General features: G+C 41.4%; 1 protein-coding gene across 4 annotated transcripts in view; it reads right to left on the bottom strand.

The window, feature by feature from the left end:
* The window catches only part of Gpatch2 (G-patch domain containing 2), a 155970-nt gene that overhangs the window by 7336 nt on the left and 127015 nt on the right, over positions 1-21619 (bottom strand). For all 4 annotated transcript variants that reach the window (XM_075989416.1, XM_075989415.1, XM_075989419.1 and 1 more), the window contains one exon: positions 3973-4061. In XM_075989416.1, coding sequence (XP_075845531.1) covers positions 3973-4061 — 89 coding nt within the window. The remainder of the gene's footprint in view (positions 1-3972; positions 4062-21619) is intronic.

The following is a 21619-nucleotide window of genomic DNA, read 5'->3' as shown; positions in this document are numbered from 1 at the left end:
ATTTGCTTTTTATTTTATTTTATTCTGAGGTGCTGGGGATGGAACCCAGAACCTTGGTAATGTTTGCACACTATCACCCAGCGTGTGCTATCCAGCTTTGCATTTAGGTTTTAAACAATGAAAATCATTTAGATTTGAATGAAAATATAATGTAAAACCAGTTTCTTAAGTGATGAAACCCTAAATGAAAGACATGATAGGCTTTTATTGTGTTTGGAGGAGTGTTCTTTGCAATGGATATTTAGGTTATAACAAACAAAACAGGCCAGGCAGCAGCCACTGCAAACAGCACTAAACTCAGTGTGGCGGACCGGAAAATACCCAGGTATAGTTGGCAACATATCTCAACAATGGTACTTAATAATTTTAACGACAAATCCTTAATAATCTAGGACTTCTACCAAAAACTAAGACCAAGCCACTGCCACTGACTGCCTGTAAGAAGTGTGACAATGGTCTTCCTCTGTTGCTCACTGCTTTTCTGCACCTTTACAGACGACATTTCTCAGACTACAGAATGCACTCTGCTGGCAAGCCTCTGGCTTCAGTACTCCTGAATTTCACAATAGTAAATCTACATCCTTGGCTGGAGATACACACTGGCTTTAGTGTGTGACTTTGAAGGAGGAAGAGAACAAGCCATACATTAAAAAAGTCAATATCTAACCATATCAATATTCATTTTCCATTGTCAATACGCAATACAAAGGTGAAAGAGCAGTAAATAAGCGAAAGCAGTGAAATAAATTTGGTGTTCCTGTCACAATTAATAAATGTGCGACCAATACCATGGCTGGCACAGCCTTTAAAGAGACTGAATTCTGTTCAGCACAATTGCTAAGAGGACTGGGGGACTTTCTCCACTGTAGCCACATCACAATCAGATCTGGGGTTTAATTTCATAGGGATTCAGAGTGCCTTACAGATATTGCCATTTTCGTGAATGTATTATACAACTGTTCATGCTGACAAGTCATCAACTTCTACGGATCCAATGTGGGATGGCAAATGAAAAGTTCCTAATTATACATTTCCAGCAAGCTTTCGCTAAGCTTTTTTTTTTTTTAAATATATCTGCTATTTGTTTTCACAATAAACTAAAGAGAAATCAGAGAGAATTACAAGCAATATCTACCTGTCCATCTCTGACTCTTTCTATTTCACACGAGGAGTTTTCTTTTGGCTTTTCCTCATTTAGATTCAATGCTGATGAAACGGAAGTAACGTGAGTGTACATGAGGGAAGTGTGTCCATGAGTGCACATGAGGGAAGTGTGTCCATGAGTGTACATGAGGGAAGTGTGTCATGAGTGTACATGAGGGAAGTGTGTCCATGAGTGTACATGAGGGAAGTGTGTCATGAGTGTACATCAGGGAAGTGTGTCCATGAGTGTACATCAGGGAAGTGTGTCCATGAGTGTACATCAGGGAAGTGTGTCCATGAGTGCACATGAGGGAAGTGTGTCCATGAGTGCACATGAGGGAAGTGTGTCCATGAGTGTACATGAGGGAAGTGTGTCATGAGAGTACACGAGGGAAGTGTGTCCATGAGTGTACATGAGGGAAGTGTGTCATGAGTGTACATGAGGGAAGTGTGTCCATGAGTGTACATGAGGGAAGTGTGTCATGAGTGTACATCAGGGAAGTGTGTCCATGAGTGTACATCAGGGAAGTGTGTCCATGAGTGTACATCAGGGAAGTGTGTCCATGAGTGCACATGAGGGAAGTGTGTCCATGAGTGCACATGAGGGAAGTGTGTCTTTTGGAAGGTTTGCAAGGACTTGTGAACACAGCCAGAACAAACATGGGTGTATACATGTGCATATATACACTGAGGCCAGATGAGGCATTCAGTGTTCCACTGCCCCTCTCAACCTTATTCCCATGAGGCTCTGTTCCATGAACCTGGAGCGAAGCTGGTCCTAAGCAAGCCCTAGTCACTGATGCCCTGGTCTCTGTCCTCTGCACCATTGGAGATACTGGCACTCGTGGATGGGTCTAGCTCTTTGGGTGGCTGCCGGGTACCTGAACTTAGGTACCAGTATCTGCACAGCATGTGCTCTTACCCAGTGAGCCATTTATTCAGCCTCAAAACTACTTTTTCAAGAGGAATTCTACAGGTCAATACAGTCTGGGAAATGTATTGATGCAATGGACACTGTTTTCTTTGACTAATTCTGCTGCAGAATTTGAAAACAGCAATTTTCATGGACAAAGTGATATTCAATATCTAACCTCACTATCCAACTGTATTTATGCAATGGCTTTTCTGACTGCATTTGGAAAAGCACCTTCACTCAGGGCTGGGTCATTAGTGTTAGAAGGTATTCTCTTGAAACTAAGGACTTGCCCAAAATACCTGCATATCTTCCTGTCTGAAAGGAACTGCTGCACACAGATTTGAAAATACACTTAAAATAAGTGACATTTTTAGCAACTAACTAAACAAACACAAAACCAAAATAATAATGACAAACCCCACCATATTAAATGCCTATGAACTTTATTCCATAAGCTAAAATCTGGTAGTAAAATGAAAGTCCCAAATCTTAAAAGGTCTCAACAGACTCAGGAGAAAAACAGTATCTGGAATATGCTGGCACATGTTCAGCACAGGCTTACGAACAAAGGACTGCTTTAGGCTACAGTTAAAGTGTGGATCTAAGTTCTTCATGAATGGTTTCCTCTAATGCCTTGAGCTCTGAAGTCAAGATCTCTTGTACAAAGGACCATGTGACCCCTTCTGGTCCCCACTTCACATAGGTGCTACATCTCAGGGCCTGGTCCAGCTTCTGCTTTGTTACTGTGGCCACACGGGACCATTAGTAACATTCCTAGGACTTGTCCTGCTGTGGCTTCTGCCACTGAGGTCAAAGTTCACTGGGAATGGAAATGTCGAGGAATCCTGTTCCAGCCTTAGGGGAGGCTAAAAACTCTTATCACATCTATTTGACCTAAAATGTGGTTACATGGAGAGATAATACATATTACAAGTATTTCATGAATATTGTACATTCCTCCCAGTAATAGCTGGGTGCATCTTCTATAAATTTCAGATACATAGTTGGGTTCAAGTCAGTACATCCAAGAGAGGTCTCTTTTGTCTTTCATTTTATATTAGTGTACGTTAGTTGTACAAAATAATAGGTTTTGCTATGATATATTTTTTCTTGCACATGATGTGTTTTGATGGGACTACTCTCCTATCACCCCATCCTACCCCCGTGGTCCTTTCTTCTTCTGGAACATGACACTTTTGATAACTGGATGGCATTTGTGACACGTGACCTATCTAGCTTTGTCTCTGACCTTTGCTAGGGAGACCCCAGGCATCATCTCTTAATGTAAAAGGACAAACACTTCACAATATCCTGTAAGTTCACTTACACTGCACACAGCAGAGTTCTAATTAGAGCATGGCCGCAGAGCCCGTGTGTCTACTACCCAATGCCATGCATCTTACTTAAGCCTAGGCTTCTGTTTGGAAGGGTAGGCTGGTTATTTCAGAAAGGAAGAGAAGGAAAAGGGAGGAACAAGAGCAAAAGGAGGTCTTCATATATGCTCAGAATATGTATAATCATAAGACAGTGACTATCCTATACCAACCACTCAGGTCTAGTAATCACATGGTCTTAGGTAGTGAGCTATTCGTCAGTTCATCTGCCTACTTCATTTCCTCTGCAAGTCTGAAAATTTCCTCAAGCCAGCCAAAGACACAGTTTTGGAGGGTTTTGCAGCTTTGCTGCATCTCACTCATTTGGGTGTGTGCACAGCACGTGTCTCATTGATTAGCTACTTACAAGGTCCACACGGTGAAAGACTATACATCCTAATGTAAAGGCAAATGATCTGCGTTACAATTTCTTGCAACCATGCTTCTCTTGCAGGGCGAGTGATTATGGATCGCCTATGTTTTGTTTGTGGTGATTTATGCCCTCTGCATTTGTGCTCCTCCCCTCCCGCTTCATTTTACCTGCTGTAGTAGGTCCCGGCAAAGGGGCAGCTTTTCTTCTCCTTTTGATGTCTCCTGTACACAAGGATCCTAAATGCATGCTTGTTTGCCTACAAGTAATTATCAGAAGAAATAAAAATTATTAACAAAGGAGGGGGAAAATGACACATAAACACATAGCTTGTATAATCTGAACCTAAATCAAAACATTCTCACCAAAGATGGAGCTGCATAGTAAAACCACCAATCTTGTTTATATCGAAACATAATTACGTTTGTTGACAAGCGCTCAGCAGCTAAACGCACCATCATAAATTGTTACTGGGATGAATAATATAAAAGGAATGCTTTTTAATTTTCAAAACTGGCAATCTTTCTGGCTCAACATAAAATCAAGCACTGTTGCTTCTGACAGGAAAATAGCAAAGATTAATTATCTAAAGAGATCACAATATTGTTGCTAGGTTATCAATTGGTTGCTAATGCTTTACTGTCAGGACGACATTTATTACAGAAAAAGTATGATCAATTTCTTTTCGGATATTATGCAGCAGTGAATTCTTTTAAAACATTTTAAATAGATGGAAGGAAATGGTGATGTTGTCCTTATAATTCATACAATTAGAATCGTTTAATTATTTACTAGTCAGGAGAGAACAATTTGAATGCATGAATGCCTGTCTGCTGTTCCCAATAGTCGAAATGATCCTAGGCTACAAATGTATAAAGACATGAGATATAAGAACTCAGGGTGGGCCTTGTTATTTTTGGAACCAGTTGTAATTATCCAATTCTGCTTAACTTTAGTCTTCTAGATTAAAAAAGTTTTAGAAAAATAATGGCTCAATTAGAAACCAAAAGGGCTAATGCAAAGAAAGAAAGGATTTAAAAGTCTTCAGACTTTGCAAGCCACAGACAGTTTCTGCGCTCATTTCCAGGGCCATAATCCTTTATGTGAGGTTCGGATAGGGACCAAAGACCACAGAGCAGAAATGAATGAAATGTATTTACTAAAGTAATGCTGTTTACTTCTACATAGAGGAATCTGATAGTGGCATGTGATTTTAAACAATCCAAATTGAAAACAGCCAGGTATTTCAGAAATGAAAAGAAAAAAGAGATACAAGTAAAACAGTGGTACATATTTTTACTACATGTACATATATTTAGGTTTAAATATAATGAAAAACCATTGCTGACCAAACTGTATGCATCTGAACAAATGGTTTGAAACACAGGTGCGGCCACAATGAGTGAGGTAATATGTGGGCAGAAGAGAAAAATAGCATGAAATCTACTTTGTAGTTTAGTAAGAAATAGGCATCTATTAGTTTTCCTTTGTACTAAGCACACAGTGTTTCCTTGTTACAGAATAAATCTCTATTTTAAAAAAAAATTAGTTCAGCCAGTTACTTTTGCTTTACTCTCAAACGGTTATTGTCATACAAAATTATAACATATTTATTAGATTGAAGAGGGAAATCTTGTCTCATAATCTCAAGAAAAATAAATAGTTGTGTTCATATTTATTTTTTAAAATCGCATAAAAATTTTAAGGTCTGTAAGGAAACAAGAGACCTATTCTGTTTGTGCAAAATTAACTCAGCAAGCATTTACTAGTATGCACTATACACTCAGCATATGCTTCCATACAGGTGGTGGAAAGGCGGAGGGCAGGGAAGAAGAAATGAAGACATGGGGAGAAAACGGGGCCTTCAGTTCTTCCTGCAAAATAACTAGGAGTGGTGCTGCCGGCGGCAGGGAAGCCCTACTAAACACCGTGGAGATGACATCATTTAGTCCTGCTAAGCATTCTAAGCACTGGAATGAAGCACACACACACACACCCTTTGTAGGATTTTCTTTAACGGAAAAGCTATACTTTTGGAGTGTACTCCTTAAACTCCAACTCTATTGGGACAACGTTACAACTGTCAAGCACACAGAGTAGAAGTGACAGGTACAGTCCCCGTCCTCAGAAAGGTCGAGTAACGGTCTTGAAGGCCAAGTGGCCAAGATCACTCGCAAACTAGAGATCTCACTTTATCCCATGTGTGATGTTTCTCTGGGTTTTCCTTTGAAATTGCAGTAACAGCTGCTTTCTCCCTGTTAATGAAGTCAATAAACTCCAATACTTTCATTTTATATTCCCACGATAGTCATGAGCTTACTTTTTATTGTAAAGAAAAAGTCCCTTGCTTTTCTGCTTGTGTGTTCATGTGTGCACATGCATGTATGTGAACATGTGTATTGGGTGAAGTTCCTCAGGAGAGTATCCATCTTTTCTCTAGTTGCTGTCCTGAGCTCACTGACTGAGACTGGCTGTCCAGAGCCCCAGGGAGCCATCACTCTCAGCCTCCACGGCACTGGGACCTCAGGCACAAGCCGCTGTTATGTCTCACATCTATAATCATTTTGCCAATGTAGCTCTTTCCTAGGCCCACTGTAGTCTGCTCGGTTCTCTTTCCCAAAGCCTTGAATCAGGTTTACTTTCTCTAGAGCCTACACAAGACAAGTCAGTTATGGTACAGGAGACCATTCTGAAAACAGGAAAATGGTTTTCTATTCCTTTAGGGTGTTGGGCGTGTGTGTGCGTCTGTGTGTGATGTGTGAGGTTTGTATTTGCCTGTGCATGTGTGAGGAGACAGAGTCAGTGTGGTGAGGAGACCAGAGTCAGTGTGGTGAGGAGACCAGAGTCAGTGTGGTGAGGAGACCAGAGTCAGTGTGGTGAGGAGACCAGAGTCAGTGTGGTGAGGAGACAGAGTCAGTGTGGTGAGGAGACAGAGTCAGTGTGGTGAGGAGACAGAGTCAGAGTGGTGAGGAGACAGAGTCAGTGTGGTGTCACTATCGCTCTCCACTTTCTTCTTTGTGACAGGGCCTCTCAGTGACGCTGGTGACTGCTATTCCAGCTATACCAGGGGCCAGGGAGGACTGGGAATCTGCCTTCCTCTCCAGCACAGGGGTGCAGGCCTGAGACATCATGCCCAACTTCTTACATGTGTGTTTGGAATATTACTCAGTTCATCAGACATGCGCAGCGAACACTTGCCCCATCTACCCTGACTTCCACCCAACACTCTTCTTGCAAAAGGTGTTTAAAACCCCAGCATTTAAAGATTTGGAAAGCACTCTTAAGTGAATTCTGTCTTTAACAATTCACTTCTCACACTATTCAGAATTTATTAGCAAGGCCCACGTAGAAGATTGTGGGAGACAGACGTAAAGAATACCACCATCTTCTGAAACCTTTGGGAATCTTTGCAAAGCCAACTCTCCTGCCCACCTAGTGCAGGCCCACGGCAGGGGAATAACCATGCACAACGACTACAGCCAGAGGTCATGGACTCAGCGACTTAGGATCTGGGCTGCAGATCAGCAAGAGCACAGGCTAGCCCCTCTCTCACCTCACTTCACAGGGAGAGTGGGCAGCTACAAACAGCTAGGTCTGTTAACAGCAGCTATGATCTTAATTTAAAAATCAATGTCTGTCTCAAAGGCAGCCTTCAGTCTACGTGGTCGTCTGTCTTTGCAAAGCCCTGTACTGAGAGCTTGACTGGGAGGAGGGGCCCCCAGGGCATCTTAAGAACAATACAACATCCCATGAACACATCTAAAGTTGAGATCCTTCTATTTTTAGGCACTGTAGAAAAATTGCCCATGACTGGATTAGTGCATCTGTGTCAGCAACGAAGTTGCCTGTGAAGAAAAGAGAGGGAGACAGGGGTGGTCTGAGGTTTCACTCAGCACCCTGAGTCGGTACTTGGGGTCAAGGACTGAGTCCACGCAGTAGTCCAGACTCTCCTGTCATCCAGGTGCAAAGGACAAAGAAAGAACTCTGCTTGGATTGAGTTCCCTGCTGAGGACTACTGGAAATGAGGTTTCCATTATTAAACATAAGAAAGGCAGAACCCAGAAGCCTTTTAGTTTTGTTTTGTTGCTTAAATAGACTGTGCCTGACTTGTCCCTATTGTTTATGGCAAGAAAGCCTTTCAGTGGTGCGGCTGTGGGAAACAGAACATCTCATCATCTAGAGGAAAGAAAAAAGTAATCAAACAAAACGACCACAAAGCCTACGGAGAAGCACCTTGCCGGAGAGCAGTGGCTTTGACGGGCTGACAGCACGGAGGCAGGCCACGTCAAACACAATCACAGTAAAGGCAAGACAACGGGAGCTTGTCTCTTCACGGCACGCGTTTAGAGTCTTTTCAAAGCATTAGGCCTTGTGAAAGCTGCCCCCTGGATACAATGTGTTCCCAAGCAGCCTGGGACATGCTGCAGAGAGAGACAAGCAGATGTGACCATGGCCCTGGCATTTGGCAAGAACGCTCACTGTCAGCTGGGACAATATCTGCCTGGACAGGGCATCAGCTGCACAGAAGTGAGGCGGGTCTGTGGTGTCATGGAGGAGAGCCTGGGTGGCAGAGGGACAGACAGTGCTGGGAAATGCAGCCTTGTGTGATCCCCTCCTCCAGACCCACAAGGCCACCCCCACCCCGCCCCGCTTACCCAGTGTCAGTATGTCTCCACAAATTAAACTGAACAGACAGGGGGAGGCTCGAGCCCTGCTCCTCCTGAGCCCTAATGCATACCAAGTATGAGCAACTTTCAGGCAATCTGTTTAACAGAACAAGGGCTCAAATCCTTGCTTTTCAGTGTTTTCTTTCAAAGCCCCTTTGTCCTCCCCGACTCCTTGTGTGTGTGTGTGCACGTGTATGCATGTGTAGGCCAGATTTGTGTCTCCTTCAATTGATCTCCACTAAGTCAGGGTCTCAATGAATCCTGAGCTGCCAATCAGGTGAGTCTAGCTAGGCAGCTTGCCTTAGGGAACTCCTGTCTCGACCTCCGGAGGGCTAGGACTGTAGACCTGGTTTATATGTGGGCGCTGAGGACTCCAAATTCTGTCCTCATGATTGTGCACAAGCCCTCCATCCACTGGGCTCTCTCCAGTCCCTTCCTATGTCAAATCTCCTAGGACATTTGGAATTATTAGTCTACCACAAAGCAGCTCTTGGTGGTGTTGTCCCCTCCACCACTCTTACTTTGGTCACTTGACTTTACATTCTCCCTCAATCCCAAGCCAAGTCTCCTGACGTAGGGAACTGGCTGCAGTGATGGGGCTCATGCTGTCCTTGGCTTTATCATCTCACCGAATCTTCCCATATCGTAGTTCCTTCAGAACAAGCCCCTTGGACCTCCCTGGGGTTCACATCTGGACTGAAACCATGACCTGTGACGGGGCTGCTTCTGGAATTCCTCAGCAACCTATGTTTATTAACCTTGCATTCTCTGTCCAAAGCTCTCTCCCTGACAGCCCACAGCCCCTTTCAGCTGCTACTGACAAATCTGTCCTATTAGAGGCTCTGCTGCTCTAGGAGCAGAGTTCTAATCCTGTCCCCCTTTCTTCCCAACCCACTTTCCTGGCTCTGTACCTGGTTGGTGGCTGCTGTGGAATATGCTGTGGGAGCTGGCTTACAGTGCTCACCATGGCCAGGTGAGCACCCCTGGGATCAAGGGTGAAATTCCATGCATGTGGCCTCTTAGGGCAGATCCTACATGGTTCTGATCCATGAGCAGTGTGTGGGATGGGGTTCCCGATTAACAGGAGGAGCAGGAGGCTGAAACCGGCCATCTACAGCACACTTAGCTATGCACCGTGGCTTCCATGTGCAATTCAGCACTCAAAAGGCCGAGGCAGGAGCAGTGTCATGAATCCCCGACCAGCTAAAGGATGAATTCCAGGTCAGCCTGGGCGACAGGGAGACTGTTTCAAAAAAATAAGACAATTTCTATGTAATATTTAAAACAGCTATCTATTGTATAGAGAGAGATAGGTTACCTTTAATAGTACAACATGATGAACAATAAAATTTAAAATATTAAGTTGGACCCACACATAACACAAGCCAACAGTGACTGCTTTGCCCTTGAGTGCCTCACCTGCTTTTCCTCTCTTCACCAGACCCCAAACTTCACTCACACAAATGAGGAAACCCACAAGTGCCCTAGGTGATAGGTTCTGAGAACTGTAGAGGGTCACACTAGTGACTGCTTGTGTATGCTGGCATTTCACAGGGATTTTTCTGTTATTATTACTGGATGTCTTGGCAATGAGCCTATAAGAACGTATGTAACATAGATACATGAGAGAACAATGGTACTGACAAATGCAGGTTGCTGGGCAGAGAGGGTGAATCTGTGCCGTAGGCTGTCAAGCTTACAGCTGGGGAGACCGGGAGTCATTCAGTCACGGGCTGACTAGTGGGGACTTTAAAGACTTGGGGGATATATTAGATATTCCTATGTAAAGTGTGTGGCACAGCTGGCACACACAGTGACAGCTATTGCTCCTACTACACCACCGTGCCAGCTTTACAGGTAAGCAGCCCAGGGCACAGGAAAGGTAAAAACAATTTATCTAGGTTCAAACAGTTAACGGAAGAAAAAGCATGCCACCATAGTCCACCTGGAGGTCCCCTCGGTGAGTTGTCCCTCAACACACCACACAAGCATGTGATGTGACAAACCACTGCAGATGCACACACCTGTATCAATACGCTGTAATAACAAACCATGGCAGATGCACACACCTGCATCAATAAGCTGTAATAACAAACCATCACAGATGCACACACCTGTATAAATACACTGTAACAACAAACCATCGCAGATGCACACACCTGTATCAATATGCTGTAACAACAAACCATCACAGATGCACACACCTGTATAAATACACTGTAACAACAAACCATCGCAGATGCACACACCTGTATCAATATGCTGTAATAACAAACCATCGCAGATGCACACACCTGTATAAATACACTGTAACAACAAACCATCGCAGATACACACACCTGTATCAATACGCTGTAACAACAAACCATCACAGATGCACACACCTGTATCAATATGCTGTAATAACAAACCATCGCAGATGCACACACCTGTATCAATAAGCTGTAATAACAAACCATCACAGATGCACACACCTGTATCAATATGCTGTAATAACAAACCATCGCAGATGCACACACCTGTATAAATACACTGTAACAACAAACCATCACAGATGCACACACCTGTATCAATATGCTGTAATAACAAACCATCACAGATGCACACACCTGTATCAATATGCTGTAATAACAAACCATCGCAGATGCACACACCTGTATAAATACACTGTAACAACAAACCATCGCAGATGCACACACCTGTATCAATATGCTGTAATAACAAACCATCGCAGATGCACACACCTGTATAAATACACTGTAACAACAAACCATCGCAGATACACACACCTGTATCAATACGCTGTAACAACAAACCATCACAGATGCACACACCTGTATCAATATGCTGTAATAACAAACCATCGCAGATGCACACACCTGTATCAATAAGCTGTAATAACAAACCATCACAGATGCACACACCTGTATCAATATGCTGTAATAACAAACCATCGCAGATGCACACACCTGTATAAATACACTGTAACAACAAACCATTGCAGATGCACACACCTGTATCAATATGCTGTAATAACAAACCATCGCAGATGCACACACCTGTATCAATATGCTGTAATAACAAACCATCGCAGATGCACACACCTGTATCAATATGCTGTAATAACAAACCATCGCAGATGCACACACCTGTATCAATATGCTGCAATAAGGAAACAATAAAGGTCATTTAAAATAACAGTTAAGCTTTTTCTTGATTAACAGGCTTTTTCTTCTTTAGTATTTGGTTCTGTTTGCTTCATCTAGATTGTAGCACATTAGAACTAGGCACCCATTGTTATCTTGGACTTAAAGGCTCACAAGTCCTTGGGTCTGAAGTCCACTGATATTCTCAGGTGAGTCGCTTGCCATGAGCTTTCTCTTGGTCATAGCTTAGTACCATAGACATGTCTTGCATTCTGTCTATGGTGTATTCTGTGCTTTATGGAAAGCCTGGCTTGGTGTTGGACACCTCTTGACCGCTAGAGGGACAGGTCTTAGCATGTCATGTCACGTGTGTGTCAGCCAAGTGGGCTGGTATCTTAAAGGCTATTGGCTAAAGAAGTGGAAGGAGCTCCCACAGCACCTTCCCATTTGTTTAAATAAAAAAGTTCAAACCCAATACAAAACTATATACACTAGGAACAGATATCAAGTATAAGATTAGAATTACAACCAGCATAAACAATATTAAGCAAGGAACGTATGCTAAATGTTTTAATAAACATTCTATCCTAAGGAGTCTAAATCTTGTATTGGAAATGGCTTGGCTAGATCATAAGAGGACAGTAACTATGACTATCTAATCTTCAACCTCAGCAAAGGCCTGAGAAGGGAGATAATATTACTTGAGTAGGCAGGAAGTGCAATCAAACAGCTTCCAAAATATACAGTAGATGACAGAGACAACTGGCTGTCTGAACAGTCACCCAAAGTCTCATTTGCAATGTTGAAGCAACCAACTTTGGCTAAGGCCTAGAGTAACTGACAGACCATTTTCAGAGGCAGGCAATTTTTCCATCTTACCCTGTCTTGGCAAGATTTGACAGTCTTTTTTTCTTGTATCCTGCTTGTCCAGGCCAGACATAGTGTACTTTGTCAGTGGTCAAGGCATGGATAGTTTCTTGCCCAATGGCCAGTTGTGCCAAGAAGAAGACAAACTTCCTAGTGAAGTGTCTTTGGTGTTCAACACTCTCTTGGGAATAGATTGGTGCTGCCAGGAGCAATCATGTCTCATGTCAACAGAATCCTAAATTATTTAAATGTCATATTCTACATATATCAGAAGTCAGTTCTGTATCATCTGGTATAAGCTCAGTAGTTTCAATATGCAAGACAACTCTTTCTGCATATTGCAAATTAGTAACTATACTGAGAGTTTCTTTAAAACCCCTTAGCACCATGAGAATAGCACTTAATTTTGCCTTTTAGACAGAATTATAATGGCTTTGTTCTACCTTATTTAAATCTCCTGATTTGTAACCTGCCTTTTCTGATTTATTTGCATCTATATAAAATGCACAGGCTCCAGTTATTGATACATCACATACAATTCAGGGAAGAATCCAAGTAGTTCTTTTTATAAGGTTAATCCTATAACTTTTGAGATAATTGCTATTAATTTCTTCCAAAAAATTAGCACAAGCTCTTTGCCAAAGGTCATTGCCTTTCCATAATTTTTTAATTTCATCAGTAGTAAAAGGAACTATCAGCTCTGCTCAGTCTATCCTGGTAGTTGACAAAGTCTCAATTTTCCTTTTATAATTAATTCAGAAACTTTTTCCACATAAGTTTTTAACTTTTTTACTTGGTTTATGTGGTAAAAAGATTTATTTTGAGATACTATCTTCCCTCTGCATTAAAATTCCTATAGGGGAAATTCTGGAAGGCAATATGACTAGAATACAATTAAGATTTGGATTCACTCTATCTACATGTGCCTCCTGTAATTTCTCTTCAATGACCATCAATTCTTTATCCGTTTCAGCTATTAATTCTCTGGGACTATTTAAGTCTTTATCATCAACTAAGATTTTGTTTAAATGAACTATTAGGTCAGGTGTTATCCAACAGCCAGTCATAGACTGGAAATATCTCCTAACAATCTTTGAAAGTCATTAAGAGTCTGCAATTGGTCTCTCCTAATTTGCACTTTTTGTGTCCTAATTTTCTGCAAACCTATTTTGTAACCCAGGTAATTGACAAAATATTCTATTTGTATTTTTTCTGGAGCAATATGTAATCCCCATTTAGCCAAACTTTTATTTACTTCTTCAAATATTCTTTCTAAAGTATCTGCATTTGAATCAGATAACAAAATGTTGTCCATGTAATGGTAAATTATAGATTTAGGAAATTGCATATTATTTCCAATGGCTGATGTACGAAGTATTGGAACAGGGTGAGGCTACTGAGCATTCCCTGTGGGAGGATGGTCCACTAATATCTCCTGGTAGGCTGAGAATTATTATAAGTGGGCACTGTGAAAGCAAATTTTTCTTGATCCTTTTCTTGTAAAAGTATAGTGAAGAAACAATGCTTTAAGTTAATAACTATAAGAGGCCATCCTTTTAGTAATAGAGAAGTCAGAGAAATAACAGACTATAGAGGGCCCATGGGTTAGATAACCTTTTTGACAGCTCTTGTATCTGTCACAATTCTCCATTTTCCAGATTTATTTTTTAACAAAAAATACAGGAGAATTTGAAGGGCTGGTTGATTCTTCAATGCGGTGAGCATCTACTTGCTCCTGTATCAGCTGTTCTGAAGCCTGTAGTTTGTCTTCTGTTAAAGGTCATTGTTTAACCCATATGGGTTTCTCAGTTCACCATTTTAAAAGCAAGGCTGTTAGTACCTCTGAAGGTTGCCAGTTGCTTTTTTGTTCTTATACAGCCTGAATGGCTGGTGACCTTTGTTTATAATATCCTTTCCAGAAACATGAGTTTTGGGGACTGTAGAAATGTTAACCTGGGTATTCCATTACTACAATAGGTCACAGCCCCATAAATTCAAAGCAATATTAACTACATATGGCCTCAGCCTTCTTTTCTGTTCTTCTGGCCCTATGAATTCAATTCACCTCGTGCTTTGTTTTACTTGAGACAGTGTTCCAATTCCTAGGAACTGAATATCCACCTTTTGAAGAGGCCAATCTGGATGCCAAGATTCCGGAGTAATGATAGCCACAGCCACACCTGTGTCTAGTAATCCCTCAATTACAATGCCATTCATACACACTCTTAGCTTTGGTCTTTGATCATTTATAGAAGTCTGCCAAAATATACATTTCCTATTACCTACTGGAGTTTTTGAATCATCATCCAGGTCTATTCCATCATCCAAAACAGTATGGTTTTTTTTTTTTTATATTAGGCACTGGATTGTTTAATTTTCCTGGTGAAACATGTTCTCCACAGTGACTGGGAATGACTGGGTCTTGTTTGACATCGGGGCCTGAGAGAGGTCCCCAAGGAGTTTCCCAGTGGTATCGGGTTGCCTTGTCTGTCTCGTTGACCTACATTCATTAGTTCTATGTTGGCCTTTGCCACACCTACATATATCAGAAGGCTGAGTCCTCCTATTTTTTGCCATTCCTAGAGGAGACATTTTTCCTAGGAATTCCTTGTCTACAATCCCTTCTTAGATGTCCTATTCTTCCACAATTAAAATATTTGGCATTTTGGTGTCTCCTCACACCATTGGAAATTGTTTCTCCTAACCAACCTTCAGTACTATAGTCAAATGTTTCAACATTCATTATATGCAATATCTATTTATCTATGGGTACTGATCCAACCTTTAAAGGTCCAAGGATCTTCTTACATTCTAAGTTGGCATTTTCAAAAGCCAAGGATTCAATTAGTACACTTCTAGCTCATTCAGGGCCTGTAACTCCTAATTTTACAACCCTAGTTAATCTTTGTAAGAAGTCAATAAAGGGTTTTCTTTCTGGCCCTGTTTAACCCTAATATATGACTCAGTCCTCTTTCATAGTTCTTGAATCCTGTCCCAAGCATTTAAAGCTGCTGTACTACATAGGGACAAGGTGCATTCGTAGTGAGCCTGTTTATGAGGATCAGAGTAATGACCCTCGCCAAGAATTTGATCTTGGGAAATGTCAACTCCTTTTGCTTTCCCCTGTTGCTCTAAAATTTTTTGCTTCTTCTCTCCAATAACACTTCCAAAGCAGCTGAGGTCCATTTTCTAGGACCACTGAGATTAACTGAAGCCAATTGTGTAGGGCAGCCTTAGTGCTTTGAGCCCACATTTCACCATTTCCCTGACAAAAGGTGAATGTAGCCCATGAGAAACTATTGCTTGTTTTATTTCTGTTAGATTGCTCATATGTATTGGTTCCCATGCATATTCTTTCTGAGAAAATTACTGGATATGTAGATGAAACTCTGTGTAAGTCATCAAGGAGTTTGGCATGTACCGATGAGGCTAAATTCTGTCCTTGTACCTTCTGTCCCTGCTCATCAATTTCATGAAATGCTTCAGATTTATTGAAAATTTCAAAGAATTTTCAAATCATTTTACTACTGCCTTTTATAAAGTTTGAACTTCCTGTCCAGTGTTTGGTTCTAATGTCCTCACTGAGGATTCCAACTTTTTCAGTAAAGATAATAGCTCATCCTTGGACATATCATAAGTTTTCAACAGATTCTGACAGATTCAACAAATGCTATCTGTCTCTGTAGTATTGAACCATTTTTTAAAATATTTTTTTAATATTGAAAACAAAGTTAATTCCTAGAATCAAATAATATGAAGGAAAAGAGCATAAGTCCTACACAATATCTTCTACAATATAAGCAAAATAATTATTGAACTCCTGGATGTTATCAGTCATATTTTTGTAGTTTTTCAGATCTTATCTGTCGTAAAGTAATTACAACTAATTGGAGTAGGTGTAATAATCGTTACTGGCCAGCAGGTATTGCAGTTGCTAGAAGCAGCGAACAGCATGCGTTATTTACTTAGGTACTAAAAAATATGCTTTGTTTAAGAAGTATATTTATTAAGGTGATCAAATGATTCAGAGAATTGGGGCCCAGGATAAAGAGAAAACCCAAAGTTTTCCATCAGTATGAGTTGTAGACTGTGTGCACCATGGGAATTGTAGGCAGCAGTGTGTGGACTAGCGAGTGGGTCATGAGCTAGGGGGCGTTGAGCAGTCTGAGCGCCGGCTAAAGCCATGGGTGGGGGAGTCAGTGCCCAAAGCGTCATGTGGCTGGCAGACTGATCCCAAAATATGTGGACTGGTCCTCATGTTTGGGCGCCAGATGATGGCGGAAGATACAAAATAATCCCACACTAGTTCAGAATTAAGTATAATAAAGGGTTATTTATTTAGGGGACACTTACAGAGCACTGTCCTAGATCATAATCCTCTGCACGAATGGGGAAGAGGAACTGAGTTTAGCAGCCGGAAGTGAGAGAAGTTAGGGCACGAGCTCAGGCTTTACAGCTGCATTTATAGTATAAGAGACCATGCCCAAGTGGGCTGGTATCCTAAAGGCTATTGGTTGAAGGAACTCCCACAGCACCAGCACAGTGGTAATTTCCCTCTCCTGGAAGTGTTCCAAGCCTTGCTTCCAGACACCTTTCCTCTACAGCCACACCAGTGTGGCATATCTGTTACTACCCTTACCACATACTATGGTCTCTAGTTGTTTTCAGATTACAGGGATCTGTCAGTTAATTATGTAGAAAATAACTCCAGGCCAACGGGCATGTCTAATTCTCTGAGCCTAAGAAGCTACTGTCGTGTGTTAGAAACACAAGGAATCAAACTGCTGGAATCAACATGCACTCGGTGATGAAACAGGCATTTAAAAATGTATTTCTCTATTATTTAAATTCCTTCAAATGCATTCAATGATAACACATCGTCAACATTTATAAATTATTAGATACTAACCAAAATACACAAAGTCTCCTCTGTCATTTCCTTGCATGACTGGGCTGGGACACTGTGGCTTCAGACTGAGTGCAGTTTTGGTTTCATGCCCCATGCAGGGACTGTACCTGCTCAGAAGAGCCATGTCATTGTCTACAGTTTACTTGCTGAGTAAGTTGACAAAAAGCAAGGAGAGCATGGCAGCCACTTTTATCTTCATACTGATAGACTATCTGAGTAAGAGGATGGAATGTCTGAAACGTGACACATGTAAATAGATATTTATTTTGGAGTACGTTAGTGCTACCATCTGAAAACAAACTTATCTGAATTTTGTTTAAGATCTTGCTTACTACTGAAAGTCTATCAGAATCAATGGACTTACCACCTCTCTACACAGCCTTCCCAGTTCCCATTGCAGAAATAACTGCTCATCTCTTGGAAACAAATTAAAACAAAAAAAAATGTCTTCTACCTTCAGCTACGGTTATCACAGCACGGACAGGCATTCTGCACAGACTACATGCAAGAAGGCAAGAGGGCCCACATCTGATTTATTGAAGAATATTTCTGTCAGCAAGTTCATCCTTGCTAATATCATATGCTTATAAAATTGAATGAAATTTAAGCAGGCATGCCCAGAGCTTATAAGAATTATGTCTTTTAAACAATGTATACTTTTATTGGTTCCAATTTCACTAATATGAATGTGCTTACTTATGGAAACAGAAAACACTAAGTTTCTTTGGTCAGTGTCTTAGGTTACGGGGTATAATACCCATGTGTTCACTTATTCTACAGTATCGTCATTTCTATAGAATCTTGCATCTCAGTGTAGGTTTTATAGAAGAAATCCTTCCAGTCCTTCCTTTTCTACAAAGCCTGCTCCAGATGGCTCTGAGCAAGCAATAAGACCAGGAGGCAGAGGGACAGCATTCCTCTAATTCAACACAACACAAGACATGGAGAGCTTCGGAATGCCAGTCTGTACCCGGGATGGGTGCAGACACTGAAATATTCCAACCAAATTTCCTTTACAACTTTTTCCACTTCAGGTCCATTATTCACTGTGTTAAAAAATTTATTTTTGCTGGGCGGTGGTGGCGCATGCTTAGCACAAGAGGCAGAGCCAGCCAGATCTCTGTGAGTTCGAGGCCAGCCAGGTCTACAAAGTGAGTTTCAGGGCAGCCAGGGCTGCACAGAGAAACCCTGTCTCAAAAAACCAAAAAATTATTTTCAATGCTCATGAAGAAAAACACCATGCTACATGAAACCATTTCAAATATAAATTATTATTTCTTTTCTCCTTATACTTCTGGCAGACATATATGCTAGATAATCAGCTATCCAGTGAGCACTTTTTTTTGGACACAAATAAGGCAATTTTAATGTTTAAGATGTCAGGGTAGAAGGCTATGAGGCAGGTCACTTATCATCACCTGCCATGCCCCACCATCATGGTAGGGATTGAACTCAGGGCCTCATACATTGTAAGCACATTTTACTACGGATATATCCCCAGCTCAAGGTAACTTCACAAGGATTAGAAATAAGACTTGGGAAACAACATTGATACTTTATCTACCACTGAGTTAGTTATGAAAATTATTTAACCCCTTTTTCTATTTCTTCATATCTAAGGAGGATAATCAGATCTGTTACACAGGAAAAATTTTACACTCAATCTTTCAGCTACTATGAGAAGCTGGGTGTGGTAGCATATGCCTAAACACCCAGCATTCAGAAGGCTGAGGACACAGGGACTGAAGTCTGGGTTATACCAGAAGAATCTGACTCAGGAGAAAAAGGGGAGAAGATTGCTTTCTCAGCTGAGGGAACTTCTGTCAGTTCCCTGTTCACAGCTCCATCCCTCCCCATCCACCCATCCTGCACAGTGGTTAGGAAGGCAAGCCCAAAGAGATAAGATCCTTACTTCTTTGCCAGTTTGAACAATACTCAACATGCTTCGTCGGGTTTTCCTTCTCAGGGAAATAGAGGAGAAAGCAAAGCAAGACGCAAAATTCTCATGTGAGGGTTAAGCCAGTGTGTTTCTAGGTATGCACTTGGTAAGTTCCTGTGATGGAACCTTTAAGTGATAAATAGAATGTTACATGCTTTGGCATATTCTGCATATTTTACCTAAAAATGCAAAGTACTTAAGAATACATAGAAAAGCCAGGACAGAGTTGCTTAGTGGCTTTATGTATGAACAAAGTAAAGATATATTAAAATTAAGTGTTTGCAAGGCTGGGAGATGGCTCAGTGGTTAGAGTGGTTAGGAGCATGTGCTGCTCTTGTAGAAGACCTAAGTTTGGTTTCCAGTACCCACACAGGGCAGCTCACAACCACTTGTACCTCCAGCTCCAGTGAATGCAGCATTGCTGGCCTCCACAGGCCCTGCACTCATATGCGCAGCTCCCCCCCAGCGCCCCAACCATGCATTTAAAACACACACAGAATTAAAAACTAAAATGAAGTGTTTGGGAGAGGCCCAGGAAAGGCTGAGGAGGTTATGAGCATAGTGGAGAGTTGGCAGCATGAGGCAGAACTGGACAAGGATCTGAGGTGAGTGCAGACACAGTGAGAGAACAAGCTGACTTTAGATTTCCAAAGACATCCCAGACAGACTGAGAGTAAGAGTACTGGAAGTTTTGGAGATGGAGGAAGGGCACCAGTCCTTTGTCTGAACAAGAGATGGAGGACAAGGCCAAGAGAAGATTACATATGAAACCGAATCTAAATGGTGTGTGTGTGTGTTTGTTTGAGAGAGAGAGAGAGAGAGAGAGAGAGAGAGAGAGAGAGAGAGAGAGAATTCAAGAAGAAATGGAAGCTGGAGTTTGAAAAAATACTTCTTGTTAATATTTAATTGTGGAACCTTAAAAAATTTATGCCACTATAAGAAAAAATAGCAATTAAATAATGATATCACAAAATTGAAATAATGGGACTACAGAATCAAATCTTGATGTGGAAGTCTTCTGTTTTGTGTTGATTTCATTGGTTAAATAAAGAAACTGCCTTGGCCCTTTAATAGGACAGAAAATTACGTAGGCGGAGTAGACAGAACAGAATGCTGGGAGAAAGAAGCTGAGTCAAGCAGTCGCCATGATTCTCCCACTCCAGACAGATGCAGGTTAAGATCTTTCCTAGTAAGCCAGCTCATGGTGCTACACAGAATATTAGAAATGGGTTAGATAAATATGTAAGAGTTAGCCAATAAGAGGTTAAAACTAATGGGACAAGCAGTGTTTAAAAGAATACAGTTTCCGTGTAATTATTTCGGGTAAAGCTAGCCGGGTGGCAGGAAGCAGCCCCACTGCTCCTCTTCACAGCAAAATCTTTACAGGTGGAAAATAGTTTTACTTACTTTCAGCATAGAGAAATGGTATTTTCAGTGAAATATTTTCTATGTGCAAAAGGAAAAGGGAGAATAACTATTTTACTACCTAGTTTTTACCGGCAGTCACAAGGGTATTGGGATTTTGAGGCAGTTCTTGGTATTGTCATGTAAATATAAATTCCCATGCCCTTGAGATGGAACACCTTTAATTTTGTTCAAAAACAGATGAAGGGAAGTCCACAGAATGATGTTCTGAATTTAAGTTAGAATTATCATTATGAACCACACGTTCTGCCAGGAATACACAGAGAAGGAAAGAGAAATCCTAATTGTTTTCCTCGAAAAGACCCAGAAACAAAATGGTGTCCTGACAATCTAAACGGTTTCCACATGGAAAGAACAAAACTAGTAGTAAAAAAAACACTTTGGAGTCAATGGAAACATTTGCTCCAAGTGCAGCAACTGTAGCAAGACCTAATTAGGATAACACCTGATGGACAGAACACACCAGCTGTGTCTAACTAACAGGCTCAGCCCTGCAAACTGAGGCTAAAGGCCAGACAGGCATTCATCAGGCTTTCTCTTTGTTATCTACACCATACAGTGTTCAAGTGGTGGGAGAAGAGAAACTGTTAACAGAAGTAATCCTACATGGGAAAACAAAACAAGAGAAGTATCACCACTTTGCCATCCTTCATCCACCATGTGGCAGGGATCACCATGGCCAATGCAGCACACAAAGAGCTGAAAGCACGGCAGCATAGACATGTACCCCTTTGTTAAGCAGAGTAAGACAGCAGAGAAACCTGAGGGAAATGAGCCCCCAAATCTAAATGCCAGTTACAAGAACACAGGGGACAAAGGAGGACACAGAATGACACATAAAGCATTCCTCAGCGCTGGGCCTGC

This window comes from Microtus pennsylvanicus, chromosome 10 (genome assembly GCF_037038515.1).
Source record: "Microtus pennsylvanicus isolate mMicPen1 chromosome 10, mMicPen1.hap1, whole genome shotgun sequence".
NCBI classification, from domain to species: domain Eukaryota; kingdom Metazoa; phylum Chordata; class Mammalia; order Rodentia; family Cricetidae; genus Microtus; species Microtus pennsylvanicus.
The sequence above is the reverse complement of the archived record's forward strand: the minus strand, read 5'-3'. Positions and strand labels throughout refer to the sequence as shown.